This window comes from Xyrauchen texanus, chromosome 13 (genome assembly GCF_025860055.1).
Source record: "Xyrauchen texanus isolate HMW12.3.18 chromosome 13, RBS_HiC_50CHRs, whole genome shotgun sequence".
Classification (NCBI taxonomy): Eukaryota; Metazoa; Chordata; class Actinopteri; order Cypriniformes; family Catostomidae; genus Xyrauchen; species Xyrauchen texanus.
The window spans coordinates 43,006,374-43,024,258 of record NC_068288.1 but is presented as its reverse complement, the minus strand read 5'-3'; the positions used below and the strand labels follow the sequence as shown (position 1 = coordinate 43,024,258).

At 37.9% G+C, this 17,885-nt stretch overlaps 1 protein-coding gene across 3 annotated transcripts in view; it reads right to left on the bottom strand.

Annotated features, from left to right (window-relative positions):
- Positions 1 to 10,284: 10,284 nt before the first annotated feature.
- LOC127654240 (matrilin-4-like) overlaps positions 10,285 to 17,885 on the bottom strand; it is a 46,301-nt gene continuing 38,700 nt past the window's right edge. For all 3 annotated transcript variants that reach the window (XM_052141344.1, XM_052141345.1, XM_052141347.1), the window contains 4 exons: positions 17,551 to 17,885; positions 15,341 to 15,493; positions 14,806 to 14,908; positions 10,285 to 11,253 (listed from right to left, as the gene is read on the bottom strand). The exon at positions 17,551 to 17,885 is cut by the window's right edge and continues 79 nt beyond it. In XM_052141344.1, coding sequence (XP_051997304.1) covers positions 11,193 to 11,253; positions 14,806 to 14,908; positions 15,341 to 15,493; positions 17,551 to 17,885 — 652 coding nt within the window. In that variant the 3' untranslated portion in view covers positions 10,285 to 11,192. The remainder of the gene's footprint in view (positions 11,254 to 14,805; positions 14,909 to 15,340; positions 15,494 to 17,550) is intronic.

The following is a 17,885-nucleotide window of genomic DNA, read 5'->3' as shown; positions in this document are numbered from 1 at the left end:
AGCTGGGGAGAGCTTTTCCACTTAAACCGTTTCAGCGGGCCTTGGGGTTGATGGCAGCCACAGCTCAGGCTCCACTTTGCTTGGATGCACTAGGTCACAAATACTTCACCAAGTGTTGTGCAAAGTCCATGAAGTCAGGGAAACCATGCTGTTTTGTGTGCAGGATTGCCTAGTGTCACTGCCACTTCCTCTGCATTAAATTGTTGCATTTTATATAGTTCTTTTCTTCCTATTTTTCAGCATCAAAAGGAGAGTCTGTTGATGCCTTTTAACTTCCCCACTGGCTAGTAGGTATTGCTTGTGCATGTGGTTCAGTAGCACAGTTTGATGGCATACGATTCCCATAGCGTGAACAACTGATGTAGTGTCAACGTGAAAGACTTAAAGGGGTCATGACATGAGAAACCAAATTTGCCTTGATCTTTTGGTATATAAGAGGTCTTTGTATCATTAAAACTTCCTGCAAGTTTAATATTTTAAGACGTCCTCCCCATTCTAAACGAATCATTTATTTAATCAAGCTCAAAATACAGCTCGTTCTGGATTCATGGTTAGAAGTGACGTGTCGGTTAGAAGTGACGTAACAGCGTTTGCATATGACCGCCTCCAGCACAAGATAACTACGCTTTAAGCGCAAGACAGCTACGCTCATTTCAGTATCGCCGTGCGCCTCACAAGTGTTCAGTCGATGGACAGCGAGCTCTGACAGAGACTACTTGTGCACAGGAAAATTACGATGCCACACAGATGTGCTGTTCCTGGCTGTGGTCAAACAAAACCTCTGAATAAGCTGCCGAAAGATCCAGACGTCAGGGAAAAATGGATGCAGTTTATTTTTTGCGGACGTTCCAGTCACGGCAGTGTTAACTTAAGCGTTTGTTCTGTACATTTTAAGGATGACTGTTTTGAGAACAAATCTCAATATGATGCTTTCTTTGCCAGAAAACTGTTGCTCAAAGATAAGTCCGTGCCGACTATTCTGGGAACAACGACGACGCTAAACTGTAAGTAGGCCTAATCTATTTTAAACTTTAAACTACTTTTTAAAGCGCAATTTCATTCATTATGAATAATCACAGTGTTTTTACTTAGTTTACTTGCATATTGTTCTGGCTGGGGGCGTCAATAATTGATACATAGGCACTGACGTTAGCCAATCATAACAGTGGGCGTTAACACTGAAGTCTTAAATGGAAAACGCCCCCAAAACAGACTGTTTGAATCAGAGGATGAGAAACAGGGTGGGAAAAGGTCATAAATCACTAGATTTTAAAAGTTTTTCTTAAAAAAAAATATATTAATACTATAATTGTACCTAAGGGAACATAATAATACAATAAAAAAAACCATGTCATGACCCCTTTAAAAGTGAACAGTGTGGTTACGACTGTAACCCTGGTTCCCTGAGAGGAGGGAACGAGACGTTGCGTATGCTGGCCGCTACTGAATTCTCACCGTTAAGGTTTTGTAAGATGCGCTCTCCTCACTTCAGGCGAAAATCCTGGCGAAATGGGACTGTGCTCAGGCTTATATCTGGCTTACATCCTTGTGCATCAGGGGCAGAACATCAAGCTCCATCTACCAATAAATTGGTGTGACTAAGAAGGGCTTGAGAGATTGTCACTCCCGGGCGGAGTTCCCATTGCATTAGCAAATGACACAGGGTCTCGTTCCCTCCTTTCAGGGAGCCAGGGTAACAGATGTTACTATACTGATTCCTGTTGACTGCATTATGTATTTTATAAGTGCACCAGGCATGAAGATGATCTGAAGTTCTCTTGTAATTATCCTGAAGAATTTTCCATGTGTTTCATCTGGTATATCTTAATGAACTATTTTGGCTACAGTTAAATTGACCTGTATATATATATATCATTAGAGGAGGGTTGTGTTTTGTCATCTTGCTCTCTGAGGGTAATTACATGCTGGTAAGATTGATAAGGAGAAAAACATAAAAAGCAACAGACCCAAAGTGTAGGGGCAGTGCAGTGGTAATGATGGAGCCTCTTGCTTATAATAGAGCATTAGCACTTTCATATTTAACTTGTAAAATAATTCAGTCTATACTGAAACATAATGACTTAAAACATCAGTTAAGTAATTTTCACACATGACTTCATTATGCAACGAATCATGAGGTAATTTAATCAATGTTTAACAACTACTGTTGACTGTTAATAAAGAACATTGTTATATTGTGACAAAATAGCATGGTAGTGCATTTAGACATAATAACATGACAGACTTTTATACAAAATTACTTACAGTGCTTTGAAGACTATATTTCAAGACTGCACATCTTGTAGATGCTTTTCATCAGTTTGTGTTATTTTTCGGAAGTGAACCCATGATCTTGGCAATGCAAGCACTAACAGTTGAACTACAGGAATTATAACAGAGCCAGCTTAACATATGCATTAGGGATATAAATGATTCTACACTTTACAATAAGGTTGTATTTGATAACATTAGTTAATTTTGTATATGTTGACATTAGTTCATGCATTATGAACTGACGTGAACAATTTCAACTTGCAAAATGAACAAAGATGAATAAATGCTGTAAAAATGTATTTTTCATTGTCAGTTCATGATACCTAATGCATTTACTAATGTTAACAAATACAATCTAATTTTAAAGTATTACCCATTCATCTAAGTGCGGTGCATTTCTATTAAGGAATTAGACATTTTGAAACATTGAAATACATAAAAAGTTTGTGAAAACTGCCTGTACTTAAAAACGTTTAATCAAAAAGAATTGTCTCATCAATGATAATGATCTTTTTTTGCTCATTGTTTGATTGACTCAACTTTTATAATAAATCAAAAGTAACAGTCAGTATCTGGTGTGGCCACCAGCTGTATTAAGTACTGCAGTGCATCTCCTCCTCATGGACTGCACCAGATTTGCCAGTTCTTCTTTGAGATGTTACCCCACTCTTCCGCCAAAGCACTTGCAATTTCCCGGGCATTTCTGCGGGGAATGGCCCTAGCCCTTACCCTCCAATCCAACAGGTCCCAGACGTGCTCAATGGGATTGAGATCTGGTCTCTTCGCTGGCCATGGCAGAACACTGACATTCGTGTCTTGCAAGAAATCACACCCAGAACGAGCAGTATGGCTGGTGGCATTGTCATGCTGGAGGGTCATGTCAGGATGGGCCTGTGGAAGGGTACCACATGAGGGAGGAGAAGGTCTTCCCTGTAATGCACAGCATTGTGATTGCCTACAATGACAACAAGCTCAGTCTGATGATGTTCTGATACACCGCCCCAGACCATGACAGACCCTCCACCTCCAAATCGATCCCACTCCAGAGTACAGACCTCGGTGTAACCCTCATTCCTTTTATGACAAACCATCACCCCTGGAGAGACAAAACCACGACTCGTCAGTGAAGAGCACTTTTTGCCAGTCCTGTCTGGTCCAGCGAGGGTGGGTTTGTGCCCATAGGCAACGTTGTTGGCGGTGATGTCTGGTAAGGACCTGCTTTACAACTGGCCCACAAGCCCTCAGTCCAACCTCTCTCAGTCTATTGCAGACAGTCTGAGCACTGATGGAGGGATTGTGCATTCCTGGTGTAACTCAGGCAGTTGTTGTTGCCATCCTGTACCTGTCCTGCAGGTGTGATATTCGGATGTACCAATCCAGTGCAGGTGTTGTTACACGTGGTCTGCCACTGCGAGGACAATCAGCTGTCCTTCTTGTTCACCCTGTAGTGCTGTCTTAGGTGTCTCACAGTACAGACATTGTAATTTATTGCCCTGGCCACATCTACAGTCCTCATGCCTCCATGCAGCATGCCTAAAGCACGTTCACGCAGATGAGCAGGGACCCTGGGCATCTTTCTGTGGGTGTTTTTCAGAGTCAGTAGAAAGGTCTATTTAGTGTCCTAAGTTTTTATAACTGTGACCTTAATTGCCTACCGTCTGGAAGCTGTTAGTGTCTTAACAATCGTTCCACAGGTGCATGTTCATTAATTGTTTAGAGTTCATTGAACAAGCATGGAAAACATTGTTTAAACCCTTTACAATAAAGATCTGTAAAGTTATATGGATTCTTACAAAATTATCTTTAAAATAAAGTGTCTTGAAAAAAGGATGTTACATTTTTCTGAGTTTATAAACAAAATTAAATAAAGAGCTGCTTGTGTGATACGTGTCTTTTAAAGTTGTCGTTCCGCAATTGTTCCCTATGCAGATGGCACATCCCGCTGCCTGATGAGCACGAGAGCCCTGGAGGCTGGCTCTTCAATAGGCAAACATAATCTAGTTATAAAGCTCCTTAGGGGAGCAAGGCGTTTGATCTAGAGATCTTCACGGGTCCAAAAATGTGTGCCCGAATCTGAAGAGACCCGGAAATTTGCTATCGGGAACCGACCCAGACCCCTCTATTATTTGAAAATTTTGACCCGGACCCATGCAAAACTAAGAAATGCCATAAATGTACTACCCGGATCAGTGGTAAATTCAAATTAAAAATAATAATAACTTTGATTGTAAACTAACGTAGATTTCACTTTCTTTGGTCTATGTTTGAGTTGAAGGACAGTTATGTCTCCATAAACCTAAAGCATACGCTTTCATTCTGAAACCACTTTGAAATTTGTTCGGCAGGATACTAATCATAAAATGTAAAGTATATATGAAATGCAACAGATGTTTGTTGTTGCATTTATACTGACAAATAGTTTTTCTTAGTTGTGAAGGTTTAAATAAGCTTAAAATATTGATATTGAGTTTATGGTTACAATATTCATGTTCATGAACGGATTCATTCAGACTCTGGATTCGGTCTGGATTCCGACTCTGACTCGATTGTTTAAAGACTCGGACTTGAATCAGACTTGACACCGAGTCCACCCCTCGGCATAAAGGTAAATGGATAGAAAATAAATTGTGTAAATGTTTATATGTTGACTGTTTTTTCAGGGTTGTTTTTTTTCCAGTTTTATTTCAAAGAATAGAAATAATTGTTTTTATTGGGAAAATAAGATTTCACATAATCACGTATTATTTCACTTTTAGATGATAAAACCAGTTTACAATAACAAAATGATCAAAATCTACATTTTAAAACAAAAAAGCTGGTATTTTCCCAAAATCCTTCTAGTAGTGAGACATTTCTTAATCTCTGTGATTTGTTAAAAATTACATGGGAAGGACTTTAAAACATCACTTAATTCATTCCCTGATAGCACACCACACATCCCAGATAGCACACGTACATCTCAGAGATGTCTGTTTCATCTTCATCCATCGACGAATGGATGATGTATGTGTACTTTCTGGGATACATTACCCAGATGTCTATTTGATGTGTGTGTTTACATCTGGAAGATATTTTTATTTATTTATTTTTACGTTGTTTGCTCATCTGCAATATATCTATAAGACGTTTCCACTCAGAAGTCAATAAGACATTCAGCAGATATCTTTGAGACATTTGTTTGTATATCTGATCTTTTTAAGATGTTTAGCAGAGGTTAATTAGAATGAAGCGCTTTCCAGATGAAACAAAGACGAAAAAGACATCTCGGAAATGTATCTGTTCTATCTGGATTACATATAAGATTATGATTCCTAACCGTTGGCACTTTGTAACAGTGGTAAACAAACAAGCCAATTAGTCTTCTTCATCTTTACACACTATCCTGATGTCTATTCTGTGAAGATCACACACAAATGCTTCTTCAGATACTTCTGGAATTGTTTATTGCCGTAACGGTGATCATGCCAAATTAAAAAAAGCATTTAAAAAAAGAGAGGGAAAGGCCAACAAGGAGTGGCAGTGGGAGAGAGAGAGGACAGAGAGAGAGAGTGAGAGAGAGAAAAAAAAAGAGTCCGTATCAGAGCTTGGTCCTCGGCCACTCCTCCACCCTCTAATGGACAACAGCCGTGCATTCCTGAGAGGATTGGAGGCAGTCCACAGGCCCCTGGCGGACGAAACGCCCCGCCGCGTTTCGGCGGCTGGTAGGGGTCTCCTCTGCCCCTAGCAGTGGCCCTGGCTGCTCCAAGCGGTTGGTTAGGAGCTCCTCCTCCCCTGGCTGTTGGTGGCCGTACCTCCGCTCTCAGGCGGCCGGCCTCCTCCGTCCCCCGATGAATGGCCGCAGCTGCTCCATTGGGGTGGATGGTAGTGGTGAGGACTCTACTAGGGTGCATCCCTCCTCCTTCCCGGGATTTGTCACCAGTGTAAAGGGATTAATGGAAAGGAAGAGGCGAGAACCGGCTTGACAATATAAATAATAGTTTAATATAAAACTGAACTGCCGCACTGCCATCTTCGGTCAGCCTTTATCCCCCTCGAGGGCTAATTAGCCTGATTAGGGGCTGGGTGTGTGGAATCACGACCCGGCCCCGGCCTCCGCCATGCCACAACGTCTTTGTTGAGACAAACAGACATTTGTTTTTTCAACGTCTTGAGTATTAGACTCTAAGCAAGAGTATGGTTCAGGTAATTAGCACACTTCTATTAAGGCTAGTGGGACTTGCTGACATTTCACAATGTCCACTGAGTCTAGAGCGAGTGAGAGTGCTAACATGAGAGACAAGAGTCTCTCGGGCCCTTGAGTTCTCACGAAGATCTGCAGGCAAAGGTCAAACCCTACCAGGAACACTTGTTGTTAAGAAGCCCATATCCCAGGGAGCTATTAGGATGTCCAAGGAGAGATGCAGATAAGTTCAAGGAAAATGATAAGAGACATTCTCAGAGATGTTTAAAGGTCGTTTGGCATCAAGAGAGATCTGTTTTGAAAAGTTAATTATGTTGGATTATGTGTGGTGGCTGATCAATGTTGATCAATTAATAAATTCAAGAAAGGTTTGAGAGGTTGAATATAGATTGTAGATGAAGGACATCCATCCATCCATATATATATGTATATATATATATATATATATATATATATATATATATGTATATATGTTTGGGAGGGTTACTTCTGAAATCAAATTGATCTTGTTTTAAGGATTTTTAGATATTTTTACAGGAAAACGATACAAAAATGATTATCAAGAATATGATTTTTGCCCAAATATCAAAGGTCTTACTAGAAAAAATGTATTATGATCTAACATGAATTTTCTTGAAAAATGATCGTGCCTGGTAACATGTGCATGTAAAATGGCTAGAAATAGCATTTTAGGTTAGAGACAAGCTGACAATTTACACAAGGTTTATTTGTATTTCTTACTTCAAACGTACTTCTCTGTCTGCTCGTATGAATGTAACACATCATAAGAAAGTGATTCACCACTGTTCAAATTCGGCCGAACATAGGTAATCACAGCAGCGCTGATTTAGGGCCATATAGCATGATTGCTCCTGTGATATTGCTTATATACAGGACAGTTCAACGATGTATGGTCATAAAAATGCATTTGTGCTTGGAACTACTTTCTTACGCGACGGATCAGAATCTGCCATTGCTAGTTCAAACCAAACCTTCATTTGTAATTCAAATATGTCACTTCGGAAATAGTATCACAGTTTGTGCTGTGTCTACCAATTTATTGGATAAACAAGGATGGATGTGTGTGTGTGTGTGTGTGAGAGAGAGAGAGAGAGAGAGAGAGAGAGAGAGAGAGAGCGAAAAAGATTGCAAAAGACGGAGCGTGTGCGATCACCTGTTGCCACACCCAAGCAGAGATGCTGTCAGCTTTGAGAAGGTCAGCTTTCTCAGTGGAAATATAGCCGTCCAAGGGGGGGTATTTCTCACTATTTCACAGTAGCCAGTGAGTAAGAGTCATTCACTATAGAAACCACAATCTTCCCCACCATTTTAAACAGTAGTTCCTCTCTAATGTGGAAACTCCAGTAAGTGGTAAGCACCTTGAGTTCTGTAATTAATCAGTCTGTTGTGTCTCTCAGCTGTGATGAGCGTTTATTCTGAAGTTATTTGTTTAAATTGGTTTAAAACTATTTTCTAGCTTTAGTAGTGTAGTAGTAATACAAGCGAAAGTATCTCGTCCAATCAGATTTGAGTACTGGAACTAACTGTTGTATATGTATATATGTATATATATATTAGGGCTGTCAATCGCTTAACAACTTTAAACATTAATTGCGATTAATTCCGTGAATTTTTTTAACGTGTTATTATTTGTAAAATTACTAAAATCATTGCTTTTATATATATATATATATATATATATATATATATATATATATATAAAAGCAATAATTAGACAATATTAAAAGTGACTTTAGAAGTCACTATACAACTGTTTGTTTTGAGTTTGTCAATCTATCCAGTTTTCACAGGAAGACTTCTTGCATTCCATCTGAGCTATTTTTCATTGCCGGTTTATTTACATACAGGTATGTGTCTTGCTGCATCTTTAGGAAGCTGTGTCAAGTTAAAAGTAGTTTAGAAACTTTACAAGCTGCGTCTTGAGATCCCTGCATTCTGTTGTGTTTCGTCCAGCTGTCAAGAGTGCATCCTTTGTGACTGGTTCTCATTCTGTGGCTGAGCTACTTGTAAAGTTTGATTCGGTGAGCTGACTGCCCCCTACTGACATGTCTTGTAAAACCACAAAGATACATGTACTTTAAGACTGAATGACTCTGATGATAGGAAAATTCTAAATAATCTATTGAAATTTACTTACGGGTCAGGGGCAAATCTAAATCAGTTAAATAAGTTTTTTAATAATCACATTAAATAACGCATTAAATTGACAGCCCTATGTGGAAAATTTGTTTACAGATGCCACTTTGGTTGATATTTCTATGTCAAATATATAGCATATCTGTACATACATTATTTGTATAAATGTTTTTGTCTTACTGTGTATTTATATACAGCTCTGGAAAAAATTAAGAGACCAAAATTTATCTGGATTTACAATTTATAGGTATGTGTTTGAGTAAAATAAAAAATGTGTTTTATTCTATAAAGTACTGACATAATTTCTCCCAAATTGCAAATAAAAATATTATAATTTAGAGCATTTATATGTAGAAAATGACAACTGGTCAAAATAACAAAAATGCAGTGTTTTCAGACCTTGAATAATGTTTTAACTTAGGAAGAGTTCAGAAATCAATATTTGGTTGAATAACCCTGATTTGCAATCACAACTTTCATGTGTCTTGGCATAATCTCCACCAGTCCTTCAGCTTGTGGCCATCATTTCCTCATCACGGATCCTCTACCAAATTTCACAGTGGGCACGAGACACTGTGGCTTGAAGGCCTCTTCAGGTCTCTGTCTAACCATTAGATGACCAGGAGGAGGATCAGTGATGATCTGGGGGTGCTTCAGCAAGGCTGGAATTGGACAGATTCGTCTTTGTGAAGGAAGAATGAATCAAGCACATACAAGGTTATCCTGGAAGAAAACTGGCTTCATTTTGCTCTCACAATGTTCCCCAACTCTGAGGATTGGTTTTTCCAGCAGGACAATCAAGGTGTGGATGGAGGACCACCGGATCAAGACCCTGTCATGACCAGCCCAATCTCCAGACCTGAACCCCATTGAAAACCTCTGGAATGTGATCAAGAGGAAGATGGATGGCCACAAGCCATCAAACAAAGCCGAGCTGCTTGAATTTTTGCACCAGGAGTGGCATAAAGTCACCCAACAGCAATTTGAAAGACTGGTAGAGAGCATGCCAAAGCACATGAAATCTGTGATTGGAAATCAGGGTTGTTCCATCAAATATTGATTTCTGAACTCTTCCTAAATTAAAACATTAGTATTGTGTTGTTTAAAAATGAATATGAACTAGTTTTCTTTGCATTATTCAAGGTCTGAAAACACTGCATCTTTTTTGTTATTTTGACCAGTTGGAATCTCAAAATGCCAATATTTTTATTTGGAATTTGGGAGAAATGTTGTCATAACTGTATAGAAGAAAACTAAAATGTTCATTTTTCTCAAACGCATACCTATAAGTAGTAATCCAGAGAAACTGATCATTTTGAAGTGGTCTCTTAATTTCTTTCCAGAGCTGTTTATTTGAATCACTTTACTTTTACTTTATTATCTTTATTCTGTCACCAAGACAAATTCTTTATGTAAGCAGAATTGACAATAAACTCATTCTGATTCTAATTTAATATCTTATGCAATAACATTCATACAATTTTAAGTGTGACAAAAGTGTCCTAAAGTGTACAAATACTTTCTGGAGCCACAAATAAAATTTTCTTTTTAGATATTTTAAATATATGATACATAGTCAAACTTCTGTTTGCTTTTGGAACAACTGAAAGATAGTTTTAATACATAGTTTAAAAGAATACAGAGACACTTTGAATGTTTTAAAAAAAGAGTGTTATTAAGAAATATCCCAAAGTACAAGAATTCACATACAAAAGCTTTATAATGGGGCGTTTTTGCAAATGTCTAAAAAACATAAAAACATTAAGATCCTGAGGCCAGAGTATTTTGAGGTACTCTTAACTGGTTTCAAAACGTGTAAATGACGCTTTAATAGTAAAAATAAAAACTGCAATCTTAAGGGGCACTTAAACATATCACCATATTTCCTAAAATTTTCTTTTATATCTTTAAAATGAACAAACCATTCAGGCAGTTGTTGATTTACAGATCTATTTTGCAGTCCAGTCAAACAATTATCAAATATCAGACATATTTCTCTGACTATTTAAAAAATTCAGGCACATTATTGACGGCAACAGCTTTTTAGCGGATCATTTTGCTGTATTAGTCTCCCTTGTTATCAGTATTTTGTTTGTAAACTACTGATTCAAAGACAATTTTTACAACAGTATATTGTGTAACTAATAGAGGTTTTTTTTCAATATAATATTTCTACATAATTGAAAAAAAAATTGTGTTTTACTTAGAATTTAACTGCAACAATCAAACGGCACATGTCCCAGTTTCATACAGGTTTACATTCTGTTTCCAAAGCCAAAAACAATGCAAATATGATGGAGATGATAACATTTCTGAGTGGTACGACTACAAGACTTAATTTCCCTTTTTAGTGTATAAATGCTATTATAAAATTTGCCATAAATACAGACTTCTCTATAAACCAAACAATACAGATCATGTATAAATAGGGAACAATGTCAGCCATGTTGAAAATGGCACAGAATGGGTCTGCTGCCCTCATGTCACAGGGGTCTTCACCTTTACGACTTTGGTTTCATTGAAGGACACTTATCACCAAACGCGACCCTTCCTCCTTAGTAGGTTTGTATGACGTGCTGTTTCATTTTCTCGTGAGCAACTGGTTCTCCAGAACTTCCATTCGCTTGTTCATTGCTGACAGTGAAATCAGGTCAAGGAATAAGAATAGATTATCAGTCAGTACACCATTTTTACTATGCATGCTTCTGTCATAGGCATTATACTGTTGATTGTTACATTTTTTGAGTGAAATAAGGGGTATTATTCATGGAGAATGAGGTATCATTCATGTTCAAATAATAATAGTGAATGTGAATATTCTTGACTTAATATAATATTTGCAATAGAGCTCAATATGCAGCCTGATCTCATAAGGATTACGTGACTGTGGCAAAACGTCATTATGTGTTTTCTTCCACATGCCACGGCATTGAAATGTCTACCATGTGGTGCTAAAAGCAAAATAAAAGTTATACATCAAACAAGCCCCATAAAAATCATTTAGCAAAAAATCTAAGGATATAAATGTGATGTGTCTATGTGACTAGGTTGTCAAAATGTCTGATTATGTGCGCTAAGTACTAGACCATAAACAAAACAGGACTTCCCTTAGCAAGTTCTGTACTTAACATATGATAAGAGCCGTGCATGGGACAACAGGCTTTCTTTGTCAGCTCATCAAATTCCAGCTAAATGGATGCTATGTGGCAATGTGCATTAACATCCAGTTGAGAAACATCTGTTTCTGGACTCAGTAAGTGTAAAAGGGATCTTTTGAGGGTTGATGAATGATGCTGAGAGATCCATTACAAAGAGCCATTGAAGCCTGTGGTCATAGAGGTTTATGTGAGGAGCCAAACCAAAGGGGCCAGTCTGAAACACATCAGACCAACAGACACAATGTGGACTCCCTTTACAGAAGGGGCTTCTATTAAACTACTTATTTGCTATACCAACAGAAGCATTTAGAGAGCAAATATTCAGCATAAATGTATTCAGTACTGTATTCAATACCAGTCCAGAATTCCCTGTAAGACCCATTACATTTCAATATATTTTATGGGAATAGATATGTTTCTTACTATTCTTAATATCAGTTATGTACTTTGGGTTGTTCTGTGTTATATTTGATGTAGGTTAGTTAATGTTTATTGTATATGGTGTTAAGTGTTTGTGTGAGTGACACTGAGCACTGTCTCCATGTTTATTGGTCATTGCTTATGGAAGGGCCACAATTGATAACTTATAAAAGTTTATATATATATATATATATATATATATATATATATATATATATATATATATATATATATATTTTTTTTAAATGGGTAGGTCTACTGTTTGTAATTAAAAAATTGCCATAGTTTGTTTTATAGAAATCTTGTTACATCTAACCATGCTTGTGATATGCTTCCATATGCTTACTATGGTCTACAAAATGTTAAAACTATGAATAAATAAATACGTTTAAATTATCATAAGGGCAAATGCAAAATAGACTTTTTAAAGATGAAATAGAAAAGGGCCATTCCTAAATGCATCAGTACTTTAGCTTAAAAAACAGGTTCAAATATATATTTTGAGTGCCTTCTGCAATTCCAAGAAATTACTGAATTTGAATCAACATGAAACTTGATTAAAGGAGTTCCAACTCAGTCACAATGTTAGAATAATTTAGTCACATAAAATAGGTGTTAGCTTTTTAGTTTTTATAGATATTATAGATAATTTTACTGTTGGGAATACCAGAAAATTCACATCTGCATCCAACTCAAAATCAATGCCGTAGAATGAGCATTTCAGTGGGACAAAATATGCAATATTATTGGTCTTTTCACTTATTTTTTTAAATATAATAATAATAAAACTTTTATTATTAGTTTCTCTCTTCACATTTTCATTTTATAGGCCCCAGATATAGCCCTCCATCTGCCTGAATTCAGTATATATATATATATATATATATATATATATATATATATATATATATATAGAATGAGAACATGTATATATATAATGAGCACATATATGTATATACACTCACCTAAAGGATTATTAGGAACACCATACTAATACTGTGTTTGACCCCCTTTCGCCTTCAGAACTGCCTTAATTCTACGTGACATTGATTCAACAAGGTGCTGAAAGCATTCTTTAGAAATGTTGGCCCATATTGATAGGATAGCATCTTGCAGTTGATGGAGATTTGTGGGATGCACATCCAGGGCACAAAGCTCCCGTTCCACCACATCCCAAAGATGCTCTATTGGGTTGAGATCTGGTGACTGTGGGGGCCATTTTAGTACAGTGAACTCATTGTCATGTTCAAAAACCAATTTGAAATGATTCAAGCTTTGTGACATGGTGCATTATCCTGCTGGAAGTAGCATCAGAGGATGGGTACATGGTGGCCATAAAGGGATGGACATGGTCAGAAACAATGCTCAGGTAGGCCGTGGCATTTAAACGATGCCCAATTGGCACTAAGGGGCCTAAAGTGTGCCAAGAAAACATCCCCCACACCATTACACCACCACCACCAGCCTGCACAGTGGTAACAAGGCATGATGGATCCATGTTCTCATTCTGTTTACGCCAAATTCTGACTCTACCATCTGAATGTCTCAACAGAAATCGAGACTCATCAGACCAGGCAACATTTTTCCAGTCTTCAACTGTCCAATTTTGGTGAGCTCTTGCAAATTGTAGCCTCTTTTTCCTATTTGTAGTGGAGATGAGTGGTACCCGGTGGGGTCTTCTGCTGTTGTAGCCCATCCGCCTCAAGGTTGTGCTTGTTGTGGCTTCACAAATGCTTTGCTGCATACCTCGGTTGTAACGAGTGGTTATTTCAGGCAAAGTTGCTCTTCTATCAGCTTGAATCAGTCGGCCCATTCTCCTCTGACCTCTAGCATCAACAAGGCATTTTCACCCACAGGACTGCCGCGATACTGGATGTTTTTCCCTTTCACACCATTCTTTGTAAACCCTAGAAATGGTTGTGCGTGAAAATCCCAGTAACTGAGCAGATTGTGAAATACTCAGACCGCCCGCCTGGCACCAACAACCATGCCACGCTCAAAATTGCTTAAATCACCTTTCTTTCCCATTCTGGCATTCAGTTTGGAGTTCAGGAGATTGTCTTGACCAGGACCACACCCCTAAATGCATTGAAGCAACTGCCATGTGATTGGTTGACTAGATAATTGCATTAATGAGAAATTGAACAGGTGTTCCTAATAATCCTTTAGGTGAGTGTATATAAATGGGAATGAAGTAGGGAGGCATTCATTTTAATTTTATTAAAGATAATAATGAAAAGTTAAAATGCAAAAGGCACTATGTCACAAGACCACCAAGTGCCACCCCTCACCTGTCAATCAACCGCTGCACTAAAACAAGATTTTATGCTTTGCTAGTTACGAGGGCTAGGAAATAATCGTCTGATTGGAAAAATAAAAAAGCGGATACATTCAAAATCATGAGAACTTCACGGATCTTATTCAGTGTGTCTGAAATCAGCAAGAGAGCTGATTATGAGAAGCACTTTCTTTTCTCACTTTGTTTTGCTTTAAAGTTATGCATTAACACGCTGACATAGTGATTGACGTATGTCATGTTCCTCCCCTCCAAATCCAAACACAAGTAGTCACAGGAGACCGAGAAGCATTTAAGCGACCAGTATATAAAGGATATGTTTCTGGTTGAGCTGATCGAGGGTGGACATGGTGACCCGCTGGAACTCCACGAGACTTTCACAAGCACAGGGTTCCTTCACCTCGACCTCCCCCTGACTCTCCGCTGAAAACAATAGCAGAAGCAATAGGAAAATAAACTAAAATAATTTATCAAGATCATTTTAATATTGTTCAATTTATTGTTATTGCATGTGGTTTTTTTGTATCAAATATTAGACTCTATCTATTTAATATAATGACCAAAATTGATAATAACATGGCAATAATTGATTGCTAAACTTCTTATTAATTTCTCAGTCGATTTATCACTGTCTCAAATGACTGTTAAGTGGCACAAATAGGAGTCATACCTTTTTTGGTAAAAATTGTGTGTGTCCATAACAGGCTATAGATGGCACTATAGAACAATTTGTAACTGTACAAGTGCCTGTTCTGTTTATCACAGAGCGCATTCATGAATTCATTTCACTAGGATCTCTTTTACATCTTTCCAAGTAACTGTCTATTCTGTTTTGGCATGTTGTTTCAGACGCACCAGCACAGACGTTCAGTTTGAGGTTCTCAGCAATCTGGCTAATGGCTGTGAAGTCTGCGGTGTAGAAGAAGTGTTTTTCCACGGGCTCAGAGGCGATTACTCTCAGTTCATCCTCCACGGCTTTACCCACTCCAACTGCATACATTGTGATACCTGGAACACACACACACAACACACACACTGAAGTCTTATCAGCAGCAAAGCTCAAAAGAACATACTGGACAATTTCTAGTAAAAGAGGGGAAAAGGGTCTTGAGACTCTTACAAAAGGAATTTCTCACTTTTTATTTTTGACAGGAGGTGCTTAAACTTCAGAAAATGTTGTTTGTCCGATTCATGATGTAAAATGAAATTATATGAGCCATTATATTTTCTACCAATTTTATTTGAGGTTAGCAATTTTTTCTAATGTCATTATTGTCTAGCAATAACAATTATATAAACATAAAAACTAAATAAAATGTACAAAAGAATAATAGAAAGCAAACGTTAGAATAGGTCAAAGGAATGCAAGTAACAGGACTTCTGAACTAGCCTAAATTAAAGGAATATTCCGGGTTCAATTCACTTCCATTGTTAGTGCCTCACTGTAACTCAGATTCTTGCTTTTTTTTAAGAAAAGGAGGGGCTTAAGTCCAAATTAATTTTTGTGGTAATCAACATCAAGCCACAAATGCTATTGATTGAGCTTAACTTGTAAGATATTTAAGATCATTGACTAGTTTGGGACCAAATGGAGTAATGGAGTGGCTCCCAGATCTAGATCGTTGTGTATATCGGCAAACACTTTATTGACTGATCTAAAATTTCATAAAGCTGAGATGATATTATTATTACTACTACTATTACTAACATTATTATTACTACTGCTGCTACTACTACTAGTATTGTTATTATTATAATTATTATTACTACTACTATTACTACTTTTATTGTTATTATTATTATTACTGCTGCTACTACAATTATTGTTACTACAACTAACTACACTCAATGAGTTTATATCCATATTTTTTGCTTCTTAGTGTACAGCTTGTATAACAGTGTAAATTTGCTGTCCCCTCACAATAACTCAACACACAGCCATTAATGTTTTTGTGGCCACCATTATTTTCCAGCACTGCTTTAACCCTCTTGTGAAATTTTCACATAGGGGTGTACTCACTTTTGTCGCCAGCGGTTTAGACATTAATGGCTGTGTGTTACGTTATTTTTTTTATTTACGTAACAATTTACACTGTTATACAAGCTGTACGCTCACTACTTTACATTGTAGCAAAGTGTCATTTCTTCAGTGTTATCCCGGGCCTCCCCTAGGTCGACTCAGCCTAAAATGAGTACCTGGTGTGGTGTGTACAACATCGCCACTGGGGAGACAAAGGCGGTCGGGCGTGGTGCTCATAGGTGCTCGCTAACAGCACTTGCCCCTACAGTCTGTTAAGGCTAAATGGGGGATCTTTTTTTTGTGTGTGTGTGTGTGTGTGTGTGTGTGTGTGTGTGTGTGTGTGTGTGTGTGTGTGTGTGTGTGTGTGTGTGTGTGTATGTGTCATTGGTCTCTTGTATAAGCTGCTATGTCTTGTTAATTTGTGTGTTTTGTTCAATAAAATAATTGAATTCATCAGATCATGTCAAAATTATGACAATCCAGAATGGTCCATGGACTTTTTCTTAAACCAAAATGCAGTCGGGGTTAAAATGTATATTATAGTTTAGGAGAAAGTGAATATTTCTCGTCCTGTCACAGGAAACCTTTTTTTTTTTTTTTCTTCACCATTCTAAATCACCTTTTGCCTTCACTATTTAATCTTAAACATCCTGTGGTGTGACAACTGAATTTCAAAAAGTACAAATACGCCATGTAGACTATCAATATGAAGCTGCATGCATAATAATGATAAAAGAATTTGCAAGTTTGGTGTGCTGTCCATAACGGAGGGACTCAAGCACAGGACTCAACACACATCTGACTAAAGCAAGAAATAGAAAGACAAGTTTTAATTATGATTGTATAGAGTTATAAAATATAAAGGTGAAGATGGGGAGATGGAGGGATGCTGGAAGCGTTGTCAGCGGTGTGAGGAAAGCTGCCCCCTTTTTGGGATATGATTGGCAGACCTACATGAACAAGGTCCTCCCAAAATAAAACTTTGAACTACCCTTGTATCTTTTCTGTGACTGGAACTTTCCTATCTGGTCCTAAATAACAATACCTGCTTCCTTGGCCTTATTTGCCCACTCTGTGATATCATCCTGTGAACGTCCATCTGTGAATACCAGGCCGATCCGTGGGATGTTCTTTTCGGCAGGGCGGGCTCCGTCAGCCTCAGTGAAGCTGTTCTCCATCATGTGTTTGAGAGCCAGGCCTGTCATGGTCCCCTTCTCCATGTATTCCACGCTCATCACAGCCTTCTTGATCTCCTCTTTACTTTGGTACCTGCTGAGTGGGAACTCTGTCCTCACACGGCTGGAATACTGGACGAGACCCACTCGTGTAGCTTTAGGGGAGACGTCGAGTTGATCCACCACCTGGTTTACAAACTGCTTA